Source organism: Archocentrus centrarchus, chromosome 17 (assembly GCF_007364275.1).
Source record: "Archocentrus centrarchus isolate MPI-CPG fArcCen1 chromosome 17, fArcCen1, whole genome shotgun sequence".
Classification (NCBI taxonomy): Eukaryota; Metazoa; Chordata; class Actinopteri; order Cichliformes; family Cichlidae; genus Archocentrus; species Archocentrus centrarchus.
Genome location: NC_044362.1, coordinates 7,977,226 through 8,001,050, shown reverse-complemented (window position 1 = coordinate 8,001,050; position 23,825 = coordinate 7,977,226). Strand labels below are relative to the sequence as shown.

Here is a 23,825-nt window from a genome sequence, read left to right as displayed (position 1 = left end):
CTGACATGATGGACAGTAAAAGCTTCTCAAACATGCTGTGTTTATGAGCCCTGATCAACTCTGTAGTGTAGAGGTAGCAGTCGCACCAGATTAACATGAACAATCCCCACAAACACTGCCATATGTCAGTTTATGAAACTGACATGTGGTCAGCTAATCAAATTAGAATATTTGCCTGATTCAGGGTGGTAGTATGACTGATCACACCATAGAGATGAAACTGAGACCAAACAGTTATTTTTGGTGTTTTCTGTCCCAACTTTAAGGCTTTCAGCAGGATTTTCTGTGTTCAGCTTTCAGGTCCCTCTTCTGTGAAACCAGCTCCCAGCTTGGATTCAGGAGACAGACACCCTCTCTATTTTTAAGATGAGGCTTAAAACTTTCCTTTATGATAAAACTTATAGTTAGGGCTGGATCAGGTGACCCTGAACCACCCCTTAGTTATGCTGCTATAGGGCTAGGCTGCTGGGGGGTTCCCATAATGCACTGTTTCTTTTCATTCACCTTATTTACTTTGTTTATACTCCACTCTGTATTTAATCATTAGTTATTATTAATCTCTGTCTCTCTTCCACAGCATGTCTTTTGTTCTGTCTCTCTCCCCTCAGCCCAATCGGTCACAGCAGATGACTGCCCCTCCCTGAGCCTGGTTCTGCTGGAGGTTTCTTCCTGTTAAAAGGGAGTTTTTCCTTCCCACTGTCACCAAGTGCTGCTCATAGGGGGTTGTTTTGACTGTTAGGTTTTCTCTGTATTATTGTAGGGTCTTTACCCACAATACATAGCACCTTGAAGCGACTTTTGGCGCTATATAAATAAAATTGAATTTTATGTTCACCCCAACCACCGCTCAATCCTTAGGACAGGTGTCCCTTAACTTGTATTGTTGTATAAGCGCTTTGAGTGCTCTGACTGAGTAGAAAAGCGCTATATAAGAACTAGTCCATTTACCATTTAACGACATAAACACATCAAGGCCAAGTAGCACTTAATATAGTGTTTCGCTTACTTTCTCATTTTTGCTGTTTTAGTAGATATTAAATACTGCACATCTTTGTAAATCATTCTTCTCACACATTCAGTCTCTGAGAATTTGAGCACACAAACCTCACAATAAATACTGGTTTAGTTTAAAATATAGCTTAATAATTGCATAACATCTCAGCTATCACGTTTCATAAAGATGTCTTAGGTCATGAGAAATGGGAATAATTGGAGCTCTTATGCCTATTCATCTGCTGTAATTAGGACATAACTATTAAGCAGTTCAGAGAAGCGTGCAGATAATAAGCTTCCTTCTTGTTTCGCTTGGAGGAAATCCCAAAAACACACACAAACGTGCTTTCACTGTAGATTGCTGTTATTCATATCACAGATACAGTCAGGTCATAAAACAAGAATAGTAACTCAATGCAATCATCTTTGCACCATAGTACACAATTGACCAGCTCTACATTGTACAATACACCCATCCTCCTATTACTGCTTCAGTAACTAATAACGCCACTTTCCCCTCTCCCTCCCTCTCTACCCCAAACCCTCCCATAGAGTGAAAACACTAACAGTACATCCATAAACTGGATCCCCCTTTTAGTTCACAGACTCGCCTGGACAGAACGAGATCCAGAGGAGATTGTGGGATCTGGCTCTGCTCAGTACTCATGTCCAGTTTCGTGTAGCGCTAGCGGACCAGCTTTGAGGTTCTTAGATAAGAAAAGTGTATCTGTACAGCAAGGGTCCCCTTTTGGTCACGATTGGGAATGTGATGGGAATTCATAGGTTTCAGAGGAAGTGGATGAGAACGACCAGTCGACAAGTAAAAGCTCAGCTTTTTGCCATTCTGTCAGAGGTTAGAGAGGAAGATTGAGGAGAATACAGTTTGGACACAATGTGATGGAAAAAAAAAACAACCCCCCCCCCCCCCCCCCCCCCCCAAAAAAAAAGGAAACCAAAATAAAATAAAAACAAAACAGATGGGTGCAAATCTGCTCCTCGTATGGGAAAAAAAAATCCTATGTAAAACAAATGAATAGAAGTAGCAACAAAAAAAACCCAAACACATGAATCCATAATTCAATACATAATTGTAAAAATAAATGATTAGGAATAGCATGATTTATTTTGCAGAAGGGGACTAAGTCAGATGTGTTTGGAGACGAGGGTTCAGTCAATCCTCTGAGCTTGATGAGGAGTCAGAGTCCTTCTGTGCTATGATAACATCGTCCAATAGCGCTTCCTGATCTGAACTGTCATAGTCCCCTTGGGAAAGGCTGTCTCCACCCTCCATTTTAACGTCAAAGTCTGGACTGGTGAGGAAGTGATGTGAGGACTCCAGGTCCTCCTCATCCATCATGTAGGCTCCATCTGACACCAGAGTCTCCTCTTCAACTCCATCCAGGTTGGGGTCCTCGGGGATAGGCTCTGGAGTGTGGTGGTGATGGTGGTGGTGGTGGTGATGGTGGTGGTGGTGATGATGACGGCGGCGGCTTTTCTTCGGGATCTCTGAGTGCTCAGTTAGCAGTCGGTGAAACAGCGTCTCCGGCAGAAAGCCCTGTGAGAAAAAGCAAATATTACTTGAATTATTACAAATAATTCATGCTGGAAAGGGCACAAACATCAGAGTGAAGATGTGGATACATTATTTTTGTGGCTGGCTTTCTTAAATTTAAAGAAGTTTTCTTGTCAAGCTGCAAGATTTGAGGGAGAAGAGGGTTTAAATTAATCATAACTGAGATTTACTACTTTTTGTGAGAGGCAATTTACTGCAATCTGGGCCCTTATGTGACACCATCGTTTGGGCTTATCCATGGCATTAAGAATGAAGTCTTTAATCACAACACCGCTGCATAATCACAGCTGGTAGTAAGGTGCAAAAGCTTTGGGTTCATCACGTAGGGTTTTGCTTTTCCTCTATCATATTAAATCTATAAATAACATTAAAATGACTTCACATTAAAAATTGTGTTTTTGACGTGTCACATTAATGTCTGAAACAAAAAAAGCTGTTTAGATTTAATTGAATGTGGTCTCAGAGTTTACAGAAATGTGAGTAGACCTACTGAATTCTAAATAAAAATGTTCTCTAAAGCCAAACTTCACAGAAATTTCAGATATTATCATTAATACATACAGAGTTTCGAACTATTTCGGACCACTCAGGTGCTACAGCGTTGTCAGGATTCTCCTCCAGATATTCCCTCAGGTCTTGCAACATTGGACAGAAAGCAGCTCCAACCTAAAGAGAAACATTTGAATGCTTGTTAGCAAGAGACAGCGTGCAGCCAACAACTCCGAACTAGACTTGTGTGCAAGTGCGCCCCCACCTTCTTTCCTGTCCTCATGTTGATGAGTTTGACCTTCTCATTGCCTGTGATAGCTTTATCTGCCCTCCTCCTTCTCTTCCTCTTGCTCCTGTTCACAAGAAGCTGAGGAAAGCAGATAAGATGTAATAAAGCAGAAACATCGTTCAGTAACTGTCACCATAAACTGTCACCAGGGCTTGATTATGATTTAGGACATTATGAACTGACATTTGATGACCTGTTGGTCCTATTGGATAAAAGTCATGAATTTACCTCCAACATGTCTCCCTCCACCTCATAATCTGGGTTCTCCTTCAGCCATGTGGGAGGGTCCCTACGACGAGGAGTCCGCTCCAATGGATCATGGAATCCATCCATGTCAGAGAGCTAAAAGAAAGGAACAGATATGATAAAAATGTTAGCAAGAGATATCACACTGCAGCTTTGTTTTGACATCAAACACCTCTGTTGTAGAGGAACACATGGAAACTTGACTTCTTGTACCTCTTGGTCCTTGCGCTTCTTGCGGCCACTGGCTTCTCCCCCTGACCCGTTGGGCATCAAGGCCTGCTTGGAGAAAGTGAGCTTCAGGCCCTCCTCCTGGCAGAGTGAGAGAAGGAGGTTTATAATTTAGTCATAAATCACATATTGCGGTTACCAACCTGCATTAAAAGCCCACAGACTCCTTCAGGTAAACAGAAGTGTCTATCTCCGCAACAATATTGAAATTCCACGACCACATTCTCACCTTGAGGAGTTTTACAGTAAATTCTCCATCTTCTCCGTCTGCCCCCGGGACAGCAGGCATGACAGGGGGTTTACGTATCACCCTTGTGTAAGCCATCTCATCTCCCACCAGCTCTGAGCTCGGGTTGAGCTGAGCTTCAGACACGTAGCGCCGGCCCGAGGGCCACTGACCAGACAGCACAAGCGTGCACAAACTGTCCAGACGGTTGATCAACACACGGTCCTGAGACAAAGAAATAACCCCATAAGTGAGTCTGTCACCAGGAGAAAACTCCACACATTGTTGAAGTTTTACAAATAAATATGATAAAGTGGATATAATTACCTTGGGCCAGTCAACTCTGAGGGGATCGGGAGGCGGAATGCCATCCTGAGACGGCGTCATGGAGAGTAAACTATTATCTTCATCCACATCACACACCTTCATTCCTGTACAGAGGGAAAACGGGAAATTAAAAAAAAAAAAAAATGCTGGTTTTCATCTTCTGCCCCACTGAGCATTTATTATTTTAACTAACTGCTCACCTCCTTCTACCTCTGCCTCACTCTCTCCGCTGTCATCACTGCTACTCGATCGATCTGAGGACGATGAGCCTGAATCAGAGTCTGAATCTGAATCAGACGCTCCCTCGCCTTTCCTTCCTCCTTCTGTTCTCTCTCCCCGAACCTTGCTCCTCTTGAAGCTCCAGCCCTGACCTCGCATTTTGCCGTCATGGTGACTCAAGGGCGTACTCTGCAAGTCAGCACCAATTTCACCTGCAAGCAACCCAACATTCTCATCAGTTCCCTCCTCCTTCACCCCAAGCAAGTCCTCCTCAGTCTTGGACTGACTGAATGTCATGATGGGTGGTGCCTGGGGTGGTGGCGGTGGGGGTGGTGGTGGAGGGGGTCGGGCCTGCTGGTTCTGAATGAACTCGTCGCGGGCCTGGCTGAAAGTGAACTGTGGGTCTGCGAAGATGGAGAGCTCAGTGCGGCTGACACCATGCAGCGAGGCTCCTAGCATTAGCTGACGATCGTGCTCTGGTATATTCCACCAGGTAGGGAGCTCAGAGCTGTGTGGAGCCAGAGTGAGACGTTCCTCCAGGCACGGATGGGGAAGGACTCGCTCACGAAGGCGACGCAGGAGGCTGATACGGTAAAGGGTACGGGAGGCGCGTTCCTCAGTGATGGGGGCTACAGTCTGGGAAAGCTCTGACGGATCTGAGTAAGGAGAGAGTAAAGTAAAGAATAGTATGTGTGTTAAATCAAATGATCATTTAGATAAGGTAGGACAATGACCACCTGGTACGGGGCAGTTACCTTCTCGGCCTGGGCGAAGGTGGCACACCCTTCTGCACATGGCAACAAAGGAGCGGAAGTATCGGCTGAGGCTCTCATCAGTTTTTTTATCCAGACGAGCAAAAGTACGGAAACGAGTCCAGTCAAACTCAGGCTCCCCCCCCTCAGGAAGACCTGGCTCTTTTTTAATCTTCTCCACACCAAATGTTGACACCACGCGGTAGAAATCACATTCTTCCCTACGTGTCCACCTGTAAGAAACCCAAAGAGCAGTCGGACTGAGGAGGGAATTCTGTACAACTGATTCAGAAGTGTCAGAGTCAAAAAAGAAGTGGAAAATAAAAAATAAGCTTGAAAAGAATCTTTAAGTGTGATAATGTAACTTAACCTTTCACCTGTAAATGGTAACAGTACCAAAACTGACCTCAAATCCTCAATATCTTTAGCAACATTTACAAAATAAATGTGATTTAGTGGAAGGAAATATAAATAACTAACTGAAAGCTTATATTACTGTGTGTTGAGACAGTAACATAGCAACAGTATACCTCTGTTGTCGCTCCTGCCGTGCAATTTCCTTCAGTTTGCTGGCCTGTTCACACCGCCTGCGCCTGCGGTCGCCCTTCGCTTCTGCTTCGATCTTCAGCTGCTCCTGTCTGTAGCTGCGCTGGTAAGCTGTGATCAACCGCCGCAACCGTGCTGTGAGTGATGAGCTTGAGGGCCAGTCGCATGAACCACTCTGGCTAGTTGAGTTTTCTGCAACCACTGGTGGTGCCTTGTCTTCCACAGAAATTTCATCATCCACATTCATGGACTCAGGCTGGAGGACAAAGCAAGAAGTTTGTTAGTACAATTGCCTGGTTCCAAATCTGTGAGAGCTGACCTGTGCTGCCAGGACCAAATGTGATGACTCTAATATGTACCTCCTCAAAAATATCTTTGGTGTGCCGTGATGCAGGCTTAAATTCTGGGTCTTCTGAGTACTTGTCATATTCAGCACTGCATAAAAAAAGAGGAAAAAACAAGAACAATTAAGCAGGAAAAGAGTGACTATTTTAACTTAATGACAGACAATGGAAACTTTTAAAATGGCAAATGTAAAAATGTTAAAGCATCCAGTTAATTTGAAAAATCAACCACAAACCAACAAATCTATAAGCAAACAAATCAGCACCAGTTAGCCAACAATACTCACTCGTCTCCCAGCTCAGCATCACCAGTTTGCTGCTCAGCATCAATGGCCTTGTCATCAGGCCGGCCAACTCTCTCCAGGAAGCAGAGGCAGGGATCAGCACGCATGGTGGTGTACATCTCATAACCTAGGAACACACAAAGTTGAGGCTATTAAAATGCAACAAAAACAAAAACTGAAATCCAAATCTTAGGCACCCAGCACAGAGCAATAACTGAGGCACGAGATACTCAGACTATTTACATAAACTACAAATGAAAGAACTGAACCAACCATGTTTAAATACACCAGCCAGCAGTGAGCGGTCTGCATCGTTGTCCCACCATGCTGCAGGCACCTCCTGCTGCTCCATCTCAGGCATCCAGATATCAACATCCCTGAGAAGAAAAATAAAGCATTGTATGGTATACACCCAGTATTTTATGCTATTTGTGTGTGTGTGCACTTTACTACATGTATTAGATACCTGATATCAGCTCCTTTCAGGACAGAATCAGCATGTTCACCAATCACTTCCTGTTTCAGGTAGTACAGCATACGCACCCTCAGCAACACTCTGAAAAGGGAGAAGGGAGGTTTTTTTGTTTTTTTTAAATTTATTTCTTATATATATATATATATATATATATATATATATATATATATATATATATATATATATATATTTTAGAGAGAGAGCCATAAATAACGTTCTGTACAAATATAGATAGATGCACGCAGCTGATTGGCCTTCACTAACTTGTTGCACTGGTGCTTGAGGTGCTTGCGGTAGCTGTCATCAAGCAGCAAGGTGTCGGGGTTGTACTTGCGGATCCACTCCACTTTCTGAACATCAAATGTACTCTGAGCCTTTACCCTTTTGCCCTTTCTGCCTCTTGGAACAGGAATAGAAAGACCTAGGCACAAAAAATAAATACTTTTAATAAACTTTTACATAATGTTTTATCAGATTTGCTCTATGAAAAGTTAGGAGCCGCATAAGGACTGAGTGGGAATGTGCAGCTCCATACCCGAGTGGTTGAGTAGTGTTTGTGGTTCACGCCCATTCTCTGGCGGCGTGATGAGCTCCCAGATGAAACTCTTGATGTTCTCATCTCCACGATAGTGAAGCAGACAAAACACCAGAATAACGCGACAGATCGTCTCCACGTCACGCTCGCTGAGACGCCGCTTACATCTGGCATGGGACAAGATGTCCCTCCAGCGACCCCAACTAAAGAAGACAAAAACAGGTAAAAGGGTTAAAAAAAACAGAACCCAATGGAGAGTAAAAAAAAACCCCAAAATATATGGGAAATACATTCTTCGCACCCATAGACAAGAAGGTGTTTCTCCACCCGAAAACAGTCAGTGCGGCCGTAACCACCTCCGCTGTGGCGGTCAGAGCGTCGAGAGGCACGCGAATGTCTTGAATTGGCAGGTGGATACTCTTCATCACTGTCCAGTTCAGACAGGTCTCCACCTTCACCTCGAAGGCTGGAGAACTGACGGGTCTGCTTGCGAACTCTTGGAGTGTCAATCACAAGAGTGTTCTGAGATGGGAAACAAGTTTTATGAAGATCCATAACATACACAAATTGAACTTTCATTTATTTAAAAGCATCTATTCTATCACACACACTTTTACCCGCAATGCCATTGAGAACTATTAGCCTCGTATGAATTTCTTTACCAGAAAATAAAACACCATCATTTTACCTTCCGATTGATTGTGTCCATGTCTATGTCTGCCTTCTTGGCCCACTTCTGCCAGAACTCAGGGTCATCAAGGGCGATGTCGGTGCGGTTCTCAGAGGCCACAAAGCTGGCTTTGGAGAACGTGGAACCCTTTCCCTCACTCTCAATGGTGATGGTAGTGGCTCTTCGCTGAAGGATCTGGTCAATATCCTCCTCACAGAACCGACTGCCCTCATCATTCTCATCCATAATGGCAGCGTAGGCCCCCTTCCTCAGCAGATCCTCTATCTCCTTCTTGGAGAACTGCTGGATCTGTTGACGGGCGTTGAAAGACATTTACACAAATCATCCAAACTGGATTCCAAAAGGCTCTTTTTTTTGAAAAATACACAAGATATACTGCAAATCAACAACTTAACAACCTGACACAGCAATTTGACTTAATGACTTTTCTTACCCCATTGACGTTGCTGTCTTTGTTGCCACTCATGCTTTGCAGGACTGCACGGTCTAGGCCTAGCTTCAGACTCGCTTTATCAAGCATCTCCCGCTCATAGGAATTCCTAGTGATGAGTCGGTACACCTTGACGGCTTTAGACTGGCCAATACGATGACATCGAGCTTGGGCCTAAAATATTGATTTAAAAAAAATAAATAAATAAAGGGGTCGAAAAGGTGAACTTGCATGAAAATTATGAGACAGTGCCAAGTTTGAATCTAAAATTTAAAAATCATGAAAGCAAGCATAAAAACAACAATATAAGATAATTGTTGATCTTCTAGCTACACTCATGCCACTTTATACTAGACACCACAGTAGCGTCTGGTACCTGCAGGTCATTTTGAGGGTTCCAGTCGGAGTCAAATATAACACAAGTGTCAGCAGCAGTGAGGTTGATACCCAGCCCACCAGCACGGGTACACAGCAGGAAGACAAAGCGGTCTGAGTCAGGTTTGCTGAAACGATCGATGGCAGCCTGTCGCAAGTTCCCACGCACTCTACCATCAATTCGTTCATAAAGGTATCTGTAAAAACAAGTTACATTACTACACAAGTTCCCATAATATTCAGGAAACACTAAGAAAAATGTAAACACCATTTTAGCATGCATAGCAGTTATCATTTTGAAAGAAAAACTTTAGTACATGCATTATGACCATCATACCTCTTGTTGATGAGGTAGTCCTCCAGAATGTCTAAGCAGCGCACCATCTGGGAGAAGATAAGCACTTTGTGGCCGCCAGCCTTGAGGCGAGGCAGCAGCTTGTCCAGTAGCACCAGCTTGCCGGCCGACCGAATCAGAGCCTGCAAATGAAAGTCAGGGGCCAGGGGGTCATACACCTCCCGCAGCTCTGCTACGATCTTCTCCTCCGCACCTGGACACAACAAAGAGAATATAATGGTTTCAAATAAATACATTACAGGCTATGGTAACTACTGACAACACCTGCAGAAAAGTGATATGCTAATAATACCTGTCAAGTAACAAATGGTTATATGAACTATATGGCACAATTTAGGTCAGTTTTTGGAAGTTGATGTACAGCTGTACGTCTGCAAGCCTGTATGTACCAAACAAAGTCACCAAGAAGCCCAAAGAGCTAAACAACTTCACCCTAATAAAAAGCATTAGGCAGGTTAAAACGATCATGCAGTACCATTGATGAGGTAGGGGTGGTTGCAGCACTTGCGGAGCTCCATCATAGTGTTGAGCAGGTTGGGAACATTGCTGTTACTGCTTGCTCCTAAACTGAGGAAACTGAAGTTTCTCTCCAAGATAGCCCGGTAGTACTTCTTCTGGATATCTGTCAACTCAACCTGAGAGGAAACAATTGCACATTTTTAGCTCACCAGCCATGTTATGGCATACATCGACCACAATTCTTATGTTTTTTTTTTCTGTGAGAAAAAGTCAAACTTTTTAGTATTGATGACTTCTGGTGGGTATATCTTCATCTCATCCAATCTAGGTTTTAAAACAGATACATCCTCATCTAAAACCTTTCCAGTCCTTTATTCTTTCTAACCTCGATGATGGTCTCCTGTTTGGGTGCCAAGTTCTTCTCAACATCCTCCTTAAGTCTTCGTAACATCATGGGTTTTAAGATTGCCTGTAGCTTCTGAACCTAAGGTAACAAAACAAATAACTTGCTCAGTGACAGCAACGAGAGCAAATATGTAAATGTGATATAAAAACAAAGAAAATAGCAGGTGTGTACGTGTGGCGTGCCGGTGCCAATATTTTAGGCATGTCGCACCTGTTCCTCTGTTTTCAAGTCTCCAAAGTCTCTGAGAAATTCAGTTTCAGATGGGAACTGGGCAGGCTCCAGGAAATGAAGCAGACTAAAGAGCTCCTCCACAGTGTTTTGGAGGGGAGTGCCAGTCAGCAGCACTTTGTGTTCCTGGAAGAAACCGCAGAAAACAGACAAAAAAAAAGGTGAGATGGAAAGCAGAAGGGCATTATATATGTGCAGGTGTGTAAAGAAGCAGAATGTGGTGATAAACCGGGGACAATGCAAGAGAAACAGGATACACACACACAAATAAAAAAAAAAAAAGGAGAGGAAGTGTAAATAATGGATGAGGAAAATCTGAAGCCTAAAGGCCTTTTAAAACCATTTGGGGTAGACTATGTAAATGAAAACTATTTTAACCTAATTCAAATTTATGACCTAAATGTAAAATTTCACCATGATCTCAGTGTTCCTGTTATTCTCTGCACATTTAATCCACTCAGCTAGCTACAAAGAAACATTAGCCGTGGTCCACTCACCAGGTCCAGCATCTTTAAGCTGTCCAACAGCTTGCAATTACGATTCTTGAGACGGTGAGCCTCATCTATGATGACGCAACGCCAGGAGATCTCCCTCAGCTCCGGGCAGTCAGATAAAACCATCTCAAAGGTTGTGATGAGGGCGTCGAACTTGTACGCACCCGGGATCAAATGCTCCTGTACACAAAATTATCATTTTCATTACATATGTTATGAACACACTACAAACATTAATTCAGCAGCAGTCATGCCCAATAGCTTTACCTTATCATCTTTGCAGTACATCTCATACTGCTGGATCATCTGTCGGCTGGCCAGGCTGCCGTGGTAAACGATGGCATTCATGTTTGTCCACGTAGAGAACTCCCGCTCCCAATTGGTGATGGTGGAGAGTGGAGCAATGACCAGAAAGGGGCCCTGGACACCTGCAGCATAGACCTCAGACAGCAACGCGATAGACTGGATGGTTTTCCCCAGACCCATCTCATCTGCCAGGATACAGTTCTGCCTAAAAAACACGAAATGTAGTTTGAGCACAAAAGCTGTGGGAAAATGAGTTATAACAGTAGCATTACAAAAATTATCAAATATTTTTACACTAAATGTTTGGGTTCCCACACTTATTATCCATTAAATGATGTCAAATGCTGTAAATTACAATCCCAATCCTAAAGTTGATACTTTACTAACTACTTTAATAACAATTTGAGCATTTTACATAATAAAACTAACAAGTTTGATGGTCAAACTATGTTTTGCAAAAACCAACAATGGCGTGATTTAAGCAAAAGAGTGTGTGGGACAAATACCTGTTGTACCAGTTGAAAAGCAGCCAGTTGACTCCTTCCAACTGGTACTCTCTGAGCGTGTTCCCATTCTTGTACTCTCTGGTCTCCTCCAGCTTTTTCCAAGAACTGGCAGGAGGCCGTGGCTAAGTAGAGAGAAGAGGAAAAATAAATGTAAAAAAATGACAAGAAAAATACTTGTAATTATTAGGTGGTTCCTTACAGAAGTTTTCATTTTTTCCATGAAGCTAATTTTGAAGGAAGGAAGGAAACGTAGAAAAAGTTCTGGTCAGTTAAACCTCGCACAGCATTTCCACACCTCGCCGCTGATCAGATTTTTTTTTTTTAAGGTTTGGTTCACAATGGCATGGTAACTCGTCTCTAGAGTTTAAGTCTGCATTTACCAGCATCAAGAAAAGTAGTTTTGTCATCAATGACCTGCATCTGTGTTAGCATTTTGGTTCTCTTCTGTCAAAATGCGAAACTCGATTTGCATAAAAGACGGTCACATAATGTGTGTACATGTCCAAGTTCACCTAAACGCTTTATATTAAACACTTAATAGAGAAACACTGGGATAAATATCAAGTTTCCACTTCCTCCTGCCATTGTTTAGGTATTTTCGCCTGTTTCGCAGCTTCTCTTTCCCCCCGACTCGAGCAGAAAATCTTAGCATTTTTTGAAAGAAGTTTTACGTGAGCAAATGAAAATTCATGCCTTGCTAAATCCCTTCTATATCCAATGGGGACCATAATTTACAACATGAAAATCATGGTGTGTTCAATAAGAAATTGAAGTAGCCATTAAGGCCATAATATCACTCGTGAAGTGTTTTTTTTTTACTCTATTAGACATTTGTCTAAGATTGTGTTCACAAGAAAGGGATAACTCAAAAAATAAATAAAGGTCTCCAACATTAAAGCTTAATAAACAGACATATTCCTAGAGATCTTTTACACGACCGCTCACCGTTCTTTTAAGGCGAGGTTGTCGGTTTTGGATCTTGCTGAATTCTTCAACCTTGCCCTCATCCACATCCTCCTTTAGTTCCCAAGTAGCATCTTCATATGGCAGAGAGCACCACTTCACCAAGTAGTAGATAACAGGCTAACAGGATGAGGAAGAATGTGATTTAAAGCAAGTAGTTTACCATTTCACAAAAGTAGGTCAAAAGAACCATAATAAAAGTCAGGCCACATAGTCACGAGTTTAATGCCTTATCTCTCACCTCGCCGTTGTCCTTGTCCACACTGTGGGACACATCCAGGATCCTGTCCACCTCTACGTAGTCTGGGTTAAAAGGGTCCTCATCCTAAAGAAAACAGCATTGGGCACAGACAGCATGAAGGTTCAACCAGCTAAGATACACCCAAACAGAGGGTTCAGCATGTACTTCCTACTCACCTCCTGGAACAAGTGCCTCATCTGAGCTTGCTTGGTCTTGAACCTCTTGAGCTTTTGATGGATCCTCTTGTCTTTCTCCAGCTGCTCCAAACTGGCCCACTCACAGTGTAAGTATGAGCTGAAAACAAGAGTGTACTCATTTTTACTCACTTACACATCCCCTCAATAAAAAGTGTCAAGTGCCAGGGCCAAAGAGGCTCAGTGAGATACTGAAACTTACTAGTTCTTGTATTTCACAAAGAATTCTTCAACATTTGTATACTGGCCTGGAGACACCTTGAAAACAAAAGCAGATTTCATGCCATTATTGACCAATGTCAGCACAAGTCTCATTAAGTGCTGCGATAATTATAATGAATCAAACGAACACACCTCCTTCTTGGTTAATCTCATAGAAAGAACTTTGTCTACAATGGCAGCATCTTCTTCACTTGGGTTTTCCTATAAAATATATTAAAAAAAGAAAAAGCTTTTACACTACAACAACGCACCTTCGAAAAAATTAACATCACAAATACACAAATTATTTGCAAAATTAAAAACCATAATCAGCATTTATCTTGTCATAAAAAACCCTCTTTTCACCAGAGAACAAATCACACTCACCACAAAGAACTGCATACTGGGCAGCCCATCACCATCCAACTCCACTTCCTGTTTGAGCTGCACTGGTGTCCCTCCGCTGATGGAAGCCACAGCTGCTGCTGTTGTAATAACATCTACATCTTCCTGCTCATCCTCATCATCTGTTATCTTGATATCCAGATCCTCAGTGTACTTCTTTCTCTTCACCACGCGATTGGAGCGCCTCTTCTGATCATGAGAGAGGGGTGTAAGTTCAACATGTTTATTTTCTGTTCATAGTTTTTCACAGTAAGCACTGATGCATTCTGTGCAGCAGCAGCCTGTTGTCATTAGACAGTTTAATTTCCCTCAGAATTCATTAAATATCTGCGATATCTTGGCTTATATGCCCTCTTTATCAAATAGGGTTTCTAACTGGGACGTCCCAGCACATAACTGGATGTGTGTCAACCACCTCAGTCAGGGAGGGAGGCCACTCATCTGCAACTACCAAGTGGTTACTTTAGGACAAGACTTGACTGTATAAGTACTTCACATGTCCTTAATCCTCAGTGACATCAAATCATTCCCAGCTAAAATAAACATCAGAGCACATGTACTGTCAACAAGTACCACCAAACAGTATGAAGCTTATCAGGTTTTGCTTTACCTGATTTTGAAGCCTTCACAGTGGAAAAAAGGACAGCTCAACACTATGCTCAGTTATCTTAGAAAGATTTTGTGTCCATGCATGTGTTTGTACCGTAATCATGTCATCCTCCAGTGCAGCAGGTGAAGCAGGACTCAACTCCCCGTCAGAGTGGTCTGAGGACGCATTTCTCTTTCTTTTCTTTGCTCCGACCAGAGTAATAGTACTGCAGGAGGGTTGAGAGAGAGAGAGAGAGAGAGAGAGAGAGAGAGAGAGAGAGAGAGAGAGAGAGAGAGAGAGAAGAGAGAGAGAGGAGATAGACAGGAGAGAGATAGAGAGAGAGAGAGGAGAGAGAGAGAGAGAGATAGAGAGAGAGACGAGGAGAGAGAGAGAGAGACAGAGAGAGAGGAGAGAGAAGAGAGAGAGACAGAGAAGAGAGGACAGGAGAGAGAGAGAGAGAGGACAGAGAGAGAGAGACAGAGAGGAGACAGAGAGAGAGACAGAGAGAGAGACAGAGAGAGAGACAGAGAGAGAGAGAGAGAGACAGAGAGACAGAGAGAGACAGAGAGAGACAGAGAGAGAGACAGAGAGAGACAGAGAGAGAGAGACAGAGAGAGAGACAGAGAGAGAGACAGAGAGAGAGGAAAGAAAAATAGGAATGAACATGATTTTCTTCAAAACTGCGTTTCCAAATGTGAAGAAATAAATTGTGCATTGAAATGAGTGTCATCGTCATCTGCTTACTTTGCCTTAGTCTTGCTTTTGCTCTTGTTTGCTGTACTGGGTATTACTGTGCCCCCAGCCACTATAGTTGTTCCTCCTGGTGCCTTGACTTTTCCCTTTTTGTCAGCCCCTCCTGCAGTTTTGGGTGCCATTCCTCCAGATACAGGACTTTTCTTCTTACTTCCTCCACTGCTGGTTTTCTTCTTAGCAGCAGACACCACAGTGACAGTACCCCCCATTTCTGGGGAAGACTGTGTAGCTGGAAGCTCATCCTGGTTAAGGACTCTGGGCAGGTTCTTCTCACCACGAGCTTTGGCTCGAGCTATAGCCTCTGCCACTATACGGTTGGCTTTCTCTTGCTTGCAAAGAATCTCCACTCGCCGCACAGAGGCAGGCTCTCCGGGGGCCTTTGTAATGCGGATAGCCTGGGATGGAGTGGTGGTTGTAGTAGAGGGGCCTGCTGCTGAAGTGTTGATGACCTTCACCACAGAGACTGTGCCACCAGTGGATGAGGCGGCACTTGTCTGAATTAAAGAGAAGGTTAAAAAAAAAAAAGTTAATTTTTTTTGTTGTTGTTGTTTGTCTAAGCTCATATAAATTATATATGCACATCTGTAGGTTTGGAGGTCTACCTGTGGCTGCAGAAGCATTTTGAGTGGGACTGCCACTCGCTGTCCTCCTTGGCCTTGGGATATCTGCAACACCTGAGGGCTGCCGGTATTGCCAGCTCCTGAAACCAGCTGGTACTGCGAGCATGAAAAGAGACACATCAAGTTACAGTACAGATTGATTTCAAAGCTATTTCAAACTATGAAGTATTAGATTACAAAACACACCAAGCCAATGCAAGATTAAATGTAACACAGTCAGTCAGTCATTAGAACTGACATGTTTTTTTTTTTTTTTTTAAAAAAGGAAGCTATTTAAAATCTGCTTCATTTGTATTTTATCATTATCTTGATAAAAATGTAAGTTACGCTAACAATGTTTTTAAACCTGATGGGATCTGAACTGTAAAAGGCTCCTCTAGCAGATGCAGTTTCCCTCTACCTTCAAACTTTGTACTAACTTAGGCAGTGTTTCCCACCCACATGGACTTTGAGTGGGCTACCCAGGTATATTAACACCTGCCCAAGTGTGTACACATACACACACACTCCATCTTATTTTGAAAATTCAGATGCTTCAAATGCCATTTTATGCTTTGCCCGTCGGTTGCTACTGTAGCGATCATTAGTATCATTCACATTCAAAGTGCTAAACACAGTAAAGGCATTTCAAAAGTCTGTGGTCGTGTTGCTGTAAAGTGGTAAAATAAATAAATAAGACACAGCCACAATGACAGGATGAAACTGCTATGAACTTGACAGAAATAGTGTCTAATTTGTAAATATTAGGATCAATAATAAATTTAACGTTCTTAATAAACGGCCCACATTTGCTGATTTTCAGCCTGAAGCCATTAAATATCGTGTAACAAAGACATGAGGAGAATGTCAAATTTAAACTGCACAGTCCTTTATCTCCAAGCTTGCCACTCATGCCGCATAAGATATCACAGTGTGTGTTTCAAAACAATCAATGTTCTTGAGCTGTTCAAAGAAACTAGCTTTGAATATTAATTGATAATGGTCAGTGGAGCCAAGATGGTGCTTAATATGACCTGACCTGTCCTGCCTAAATGACACCGCCATTTTTCCGTGTCGTCTCACAGCAAATGGAAAGTTGCCTTTACACGTCAAACAGTGTGCAGTCCAGTACATATGCTAAACAAAAATATTAGTCACACAGTGACACCTTTGAGGAGGACATTTTGTAGGGCAGCAACATTTTACAGATTTCAGAACTATAGTATTTTGGAATGGTGGAAATTAAAAACAGACCAGTATTCAGGATAATTAAAGCACTAATTTCTCACCTTAACACCACCTTGCTGGTTGGGCTGCTGCTGCACCTGCAGCTGAATTGTGAGAACTTTGGGCTGCCCTCCAGCCTGGCCCGCAGCTCGCGCCTGGGTCAGGGCTGCTAGCTGGCTCCCCTGGAGCACCAGTTTGCCCCCAGGGAGCTGACCCAGAACCAGTTTAGCTGGGGCCTGGGTCTGCTGCTGCGGTTGACCTCCTTGTGCCGTGTGAACCTGCTGGACCTGGGCGACCTGCTGCTGGGTTGCAACAGCTTGACCTGTTGCAGAGCCAGCCTGGGAGGGCTGCTGGAGAACCAGGGTGATGCGCTTTGCTTCTCCACCCTAGAATGAAATACACAGAATGACATTTATAACTGAACTAATTATAAAATGTGAAATCAGCAATTACTCTGATGGCATCCCAAATGATACCTGCTGACTGCGGTCTGCCTGTGATAGCAGAGGTGTGCTTACCTGCGTCTGGGCCTGCATAGCTGGCTGGAGCTGCACTTGGCCCTGTGTCTGGACCTGGATCTGAGCAGCTTGGCTTTGGGGCTGTACCTGGATCTGGGCAGCCTGGGGTTGGACTTGGACTTGTGTTTGGCCTTGAGTTATCTGTGCTTGGGCTGGAATCTGCACTTGAACTGCCTGGCCTTGTGTCTGCTGCATCTGCTGGGGCACTGAAGTGAGTAACACCTGCTTCACTGGTCCATTGGGAGACTGCAGCAGCCTCTGCACCCCTGCACCTCCTACTTTGACTTGAGTTTGTCCTGGGCTTGCCTGATTCAAGACTGTTCCACTCTGCAGTATGGACATGCCAGGTTTGAGTGGTGTGCCGGACACTACACGAATTACCTTTCCACCGGTCTGACCTGTGGCTCCTGATACAGTCTGCAGCACCTGGGCTTGACCCTGTGGACCTTTGAGAATGACGATTTTACCACCAGCCTGTTGCGTAATGGCAGCTAATTGCTGGGGAGTGAGCTGGTGGGTTATCTGTGTTAGCTGCTGAGTGGTGGCGGTTGTTGTAGCTGGAGAGCTAGAAACAGTCAGAGGCGAGCTCAGCAGGACAGTGCTACTGGTAGCCCCACTGGCATTGCTGGCAATTGGTATGGTGGTCTGGGCCTGTATCTGATTCACAGTATCAGTAGGGGCAGGAGCAGGGGTCACGGAAGGAGCTGCAGCTATGGAAATGCTCTGAGTTGCTGCTATTTGCACCGGCTGCTGAGCGGGGACTTGAACAGGAACAGGATCTGGGACGGCTGGAGCTTCTACAGGAACACCAAGGCTCGCGTTAGCCGTGAGCTCAGGAGCAGGCTCTGGCTCAGGTGTTGGATCCACCTGGCCCAAAGCAAGCTTGAGCGCTTCCTCCACGGGGTCCGAGGAGCCCTGAGGGAAGGAGTCATCCGGTAGGGCATCCAAGTTAAACAGGGGTGTGTCCTCAAAGAGGTCCATAATGGGATCTGCCATCTTGCCCACTCCACGCAGGGAGATGGGCACAATGTTAAAAAGACTCCGAGATGGAAGTTAAATAGTTGTTGTCCAGTTCTTCTCAATTTTTAGATAAACAGCTGTGAGGGAAAAAGAAACCACAATTAAGCACAATTTTTTTTATTGATTTGTTCAATGAAGTGCTGCACAATTTATTATAGCATAACATATCTCATCCCAGCACATCACAACTGGCTAGAAACAGTCAAAAAAAAAAAAACCTCAGCTTCTGAGGGGGGATAAGAGTGTAATAGAGGCTCATAAAAACATTAAAAAAATACTAGAATGACATAACAGCCGGAAAATTAGAGATGAAACACACAAGTGCTGTTTTTGAATTCATCCTCCGACTCGTGGCCACACAGTGCCTAGAAATGCTTTCAAAGTGAAATTAAAGGCTTTGAAAATACATTTTTAAAAAACAGTACCCGGCATTTTTAGTGTTAATTTATAAAGATAAACTCCCCGGATAATATTTAATTAATGAAAATAGCGAGAAGTGAAGTCATAGGGTCGGGGTAGTGATGCTGAAAGGTGGGATGCTTTCCTCTCAGGTCGTATTGCAGTCTTTCTCACAAACCCGTCGGCTAGCATTAGCTTCTACCGCCACAAAAATGTGCCTGTTACAAAGGCGTGTGTGGCACAGTAAACACACTCAGGCTCAAAAACACGATATATCGTGTCCTCACCGCCGTTACTTCGCTCCTCAGTCATCTACTATCAACCATTCAGTGTACCGGACTCCTTCAATATCATCAACAAACCGGACCAAACCAAAGCAACGTGCCACAATAACCATCGCCCGTCAACGTTCAGACACAGGTTAGGCCGCGTTGCTGTTTCGGGTGGCCTGCGTCCATTTTTTCGGCAAAAATACGTGAAAATAACCGTCATATCCACTGCCCCAACTCTCACAGTAATAATTTCAGGGTGCTAAATTTACCTTTGCGTCGACACACATGGCTTTCTGAGTCTCACAACACTGTACGATTACAGGAAACGGCCAGGAGAGAGCAGGAACTAACATTCTTGCCAGAGAAAGCGTAGAAAGCGTGCCCCTCCGGTGCCGTGAAACCATCATTGGTTGGCTTTCTCCCGAGCCGGCAGCATACGGCACTTTCATTGGCTGAACTGGCTGTCCGTCAGACGCACTGCCGCTTCTGGGCGGGATGAGAGCCATAGTTAGGTTGGCTTTACAATAAATGCGGCCTAGTTGGGATCGTTTTGCTCGGTGATCTTCAACATTGCTGCCTTACTGCTGTAGATGCTCGCATTAGGAAGCACAACACTTTTAGAGCTGGATGTTGAAAAACACAGACATTGTTTTAATAATATCTGAAGTATTCACGCACTGCAAGGCCATAAGAGCTGTTTGTGAATGACACACCGCCGTTTTTTCAGCGTTTTATTACACTGGCCACAGCTCAGGAGTCAGCCTACATCATTAAATGAATGAAGAACTGCCGTGATATCGCTCTCTTACTTTCTAGAAATGTATATCCAAACTAGTCAGTGCACGTTATATATATTTTTAAGGTTGCTGGTACACATAGAACATTAATATCAGCTTCCTTGTGGGTACTGATGGTGATGGTCCGGTGCTTTCATAGGAAATTCAGGTTTTTGTCGGGCCTTGGTGCCCTCTAGTGTCCTAAGATTGAACTATAATTACTGGCTTTTGGACTGTTTATCTTTTCTGAGTTTGAGGGCAACTAGGCAGAAAACAGCTCTCATATTAAATACATTTTGTGCCTTTTCAGTTTGGTGCTTGACAATTTGCTTAATCACAAATTCGTTAGATAATATATGCCATGTAAGTGTAAATTAAGCTTAAATAATGTCATACTTAAATATAATCTCATATGACAGGATGTGGCATTCATGTGATTTGACCTTAAGGGCCCTGTGTGAAAAATCTGAGTTGAGCAATTCTTCAAGTAAATAAATTACCGATGGCTTTGCAGACTGTGCTGTTTCTGCAGGTCCTTGTGGGCCTGGGGGATACAAAGGAAGTTACCCACTCTCCAAGGCTGGACAGTGAGCTGGTAAACAGTGATTTAATATTTCTGTTCCTTCTCAAGAGCCAAAGATGTATAGCCATGAGAAAAACACACATAGTGGAAGCTGAAAAAAGGCAAAAGGCCATCAGTTGCCTTGTAGGACTTAAGGTTAATATTATAAGAGCTTCTTCTTTCAGTGCATTAATATGACAGTACAGATTAATATCTATGTTTTCCACTTTTAGGAATTTTTACTCTGCATGCAAGTTCATTAATGTATAATTTTGGTGATGTAGGATGAAAATGAAAAAGGAAGTCAAAGTGAGCAAGAGAGAGATGGTGGTCATGAACCACGGAAGCGTAAGTGACAACATGTGACAGCACACCGCACTTTATCCATGGCAGCCCTGCAGAGATGAGCCTGCCTGCTCGCCAGAGCCTCCATCTGTCTGTGGCCCTGTGAGGAGCATCCACCGTACACCATACTTTATACCGTGTCCCATGCTGGTCCGATCGGTCCCTGCCAATGGCAACTCTGCTGGTGGGATCTATATTTACAAACAGCTGCCGTGGCACTGGGTCGAGTACAATGAAAGGAATGAGAAATACTGCTTTGTGTAAGCAGATTGAACCGTCACAGTCTCGGTGATTCATTGCATGTTGTCTGAAAGCATTCCCGCTCGCATACTCAAAGTGAACTACTCAGCCAGATTTAGACTATTTTATTTGGTTGTTGATAGAAATTTCTTGGTAAATAAACATTTGTTGCATGATACTAACAGGCATATAGGGGAACACCAGTCATACAGCACACTAGAATAAAGAGATTTGTTTTAAACATAGACAGGATGGCATGTGAAGCACAGCAGTGTTTGAACACTAGAAGCTTTTAAATACTGTAGCACAGAAGCCCACATTTTAAATGGCTACTATAGAATTTTGTCACAAAGTATCTCTTATACAAAACCAACAAGCATTTAGACAAAAAAAAAAAAAAGAGCAAATAAATCCCTCAGATAAATTATGTTTGCTGTCTACTCTCATTTTCTCTTGGTTCATTTGTACAATCTTCTCAATTTTGCATAAAAGCTGTCTTTTCATGCACTATATAAGTTTACAGATTGAAGCCTCTCTTTTCTCCTACCACCTCCTTCCTATTTTTTTCCTCAATCATTCTCACTTCTCTGCTATCCAATTCTCCTCTTGTCATCCTTGCAGCGCTTCAACCTTCCGTCTTTCTCACAAGGGGAAAACCAGGAAGCCAGAGAATGTGGAGTACTTCCAGCCTCCCATCAGATTGCCTCTCTCCAGTCTGAGGTAGGCCTTGTCGCCCTTCTCCATAATCACCAGGCCGGCATTGGTGGCAGCTTCTCTGGTCACGTCCTGGTCCCCAGCGAAAGCAGAAATCATCGGCCAGCCGTTGACCATCAGGCTGACCTAAGAGGCAGGAAACAATGAGATTAGAGCGAGTCAACCCACTGGAATGACAGCTGTAGCTGTTATAACTGAGGTAGCGTACCTGAATAGTTTGTCTATTGTAGGCCTTCACCACATGGAAGTTGAAGCTATACACCCCTCTCCTTGGTGCCAGGAACACACTACTTTCTTGGTCAAAATGAGTGCCCACATTAACCAAAATCTGACCAGACAGTGGGGAAAAGAGACAAAGGAGGCAAGATATGATATAAACATGAAATTGCAAAGTCACCACTTTGCATACAATGGAAACTTGTCACAATTTGCCATGGTATGTTACAAATGGGCACTGTAAAAGACAGATATCTATGGCAGCACACTCACATTATCAAAGTAGATGATCATGGTGCGGTTGCTCATGTCCGTCGGTTCGTGGTTGGTCTGGCGACTGGCGGAGAAGGCCACCCGGCCGGAGCCGGAGCGCACCGACATGCCCAGGGCGTTACCGGCGGGCTCGGACGAAGGAGTGGAGTCACACACTACCAAACATTTGCCCTCAAGGATGATGGGCTCTGTGTCATTCTGGCCCCTGGATCCCACAGGTCCCCACAACACGAGCACACCCAGGAGGACCAGGATGTCAGAGTGGACTGACCTGAGGGGCATGACTGAGCCTGGGATTTTTAGTCAAATATCTCTAATTGCTGTGGAGAAGTGTCACTCTGGACAGTTTGCAGAATAAATAAACATGCTACAGCTAAAGAAGCACTCTCGGAGTTTGCTGGATCAGAACAGAAGGAGAGAGAAAACCTGTTTTTAAGTGTATCTTCCAGGCAGTTCTAACTCACATTGGTTTATTGGTCATAGCTGTCAATCAGCCACCTTCTTTCTAGTTTCCTTTTTGCCCCCACAAATCCCAAACCTCTTCAGTGTCCTACGTGCTGTGTCAACAAGGGTCCAGAATGACGATCACAAAAAAAATAAATAAATAAAAATTTTCTTGATATTTTCAAGTTGATTTCTTCAGCAAAAAAAGAAGCAGAGACGTAGCTGGGGAGGGGAAGAGAGAGAAAAGATGAGATGCGGCAAGGCGAGTGAAGATCCAAGTCCAGGCTTTAACCGATGAAGATGAGGATGAAAAAGGTGTGGGAGCGAGGTGAGGAAAAAAAAAAAAAACTGATGAGGTAAGATTTTGGAGAGGTGACAGGGGGAGGATGTAGGACCCAGAAGGGAGTGAGAAGGAGAGAGAGAGAGAGAGGGGGAACAACTCCACTGAGTGACCATCTGTCTGCTGCGCATCCCTCCGTCCCTCCCAGCCGCTCAGCGCACATTCCCTCACGCGCGCTCTCTCTCTCTCGTGCTTTTGTTTCACACTCACACATGCTGCAGCGATACATAAACACATTTATTCTCTCTGCAGGTTCAACACAATTTCTCTTGGTTTAACTCACTGAAATTAGATGCAAAGTTTTTCCTTTTTTTTTTTTATAGTAAGGCAATTTGAAAGCACAATATTTTTGAAATAAGATCCATTTATCTCAGCAAAATTAGCAACAGGGCAAAAACATTTCTTTTCTCAGCTTTAACAAACTTATCCAGAGACAAACACAACAGCTTCCTTGTTCAATGATTCATACAATTGTTCTGCTGTTCATCATAAATGTTTTAACACGATCTGACTGCTGAGTGCTCTGTGCATTAAAATCCAAGAATTATGAGAGTAAAAAGAAAATAAGATTTTCACCTGTTCCCTTTGGAACAATTGCGTATTCCATATCTGAAGGACGGAAATATCCTTGTTCTCCGGCTCCTCTATCACATGAATTCACAGCATGGCTGATCGCAACCAAGACAGGGACTGCTCTGATCTCTCGGTCTCTCTCCTACCCCCCCCCCCCCCCCCCCCCCGCCCCTTTCTTAGCCACC

At 43.7% G+C, this 23,825-nt stretch overlaps 2 protein-coding genes across 3 annotated transcripts; both read right to left on the bottom strand.

The window, feature by feature from the left end:
- Positions 1 to 1,922: 1,922 nt before the first annotated feature.
- Positions 1,923 to 19,538, bottom strand: chd8 (chromodomain helicase DNA binding protein 8). 2 transcript variants are annotated; one of them, XM_030751708.1, is made up of 39 exons: positions 19,427 to 19,538; positions 17,467 to 18,563; positions 17,011 to 17,334; positions 15,725 to 15,838; positions 15,114 to 15,616; positions 14,484 to 14,595; positions 13,763 to 13,969; positions 13,529 to 13,597; positions 13,377 to 13,432; positions 13,157 to 13,274; positions 12,981 to 13,064; positions 12,722 to 12,859; positions 11,777 to 11,898; positions 11,232 to 11,475; positions 10,968 to 11,144; positions 10,453 to 10,596; positions 10,222 to 10,320; positions 9,853 to 10,012; positions 9,360 to 9,570; positions 9,024 to 9,219; positions 8,651 to 8,821; positions 8,215 to 8,505; positions 7,828 to 8,048; positions 7,527 to 7,729; positions 7,256 to 7,412; positions 6,983 to 7,072; positions 6,790 to 6,893; positions 6,520 to 6,643; positions 6,248 to 6,323; positions 5,873 to 6,144; positions 5,346 to 5,575; positions 4,572 to 5,246; positions 4,372 to 4,475; positions 4,048 to 4,269; positions 3,804 to 3,899; positions 3,573 to 3,686; positions 3,321 to 3,422; positions 3,128 to 3,232; positions 2,165 to 2,548 (listed from the first exon to the last, which is right to left on the bottom strand). In XM_030751708.1, the coding sequence occupies exons 2-39, from the start codon at positions 18,460 to 18,462 to the stop codon at positions 2,165 to 2,167; spliced, it is 7,815 nt and encodes a 2,604-aa protein (XP_030607568.1). In that variant the 5' UTR covers positions 18,463 to 18,563; positions 19,427 to 19,538. The 2 variants fall into 2 exon arrangements, with proteins under 2 accessions (XP_030607569.1, XP_030607568.1); XM_030751709.1 differs by lacking the exon at positions 19,427 to 19,538 and having other exon boundaries at positions 1,923 to 2,548; positions 17,467 to 18,462.
- Positions 19,539 to 21,601: 2,063 nt separating this feature from the next.
- Positions 21,602 to 23,758, bottom strand: cbln12 (cerebellin 12). Its single transcript, XM_030751759.1, has 4 exons — positions 23,644 to 23,758; positions 22,284 to 22,949; positions 22,003 to 22,122; positions 21,602 to 21,920 (listed from the first exon to the last, which is right to left on the bottom strand). The coding sequence occupies exons 2-4, from the start codon at positions 22,563 to 22,565 to the stop codon at positions 21,723 to 21,725; spliced, it is 600 nt and encodes a 199-aa protein (XP_030607619.1). The 5' UTR covers positions 22,566 to 22,949; positions 23,644 to 23,758; the 3' UTR covers positions 21,602 to 21,722.
- Positions 23,759 to 23,825: the final 67 nt, after the last annotated feature.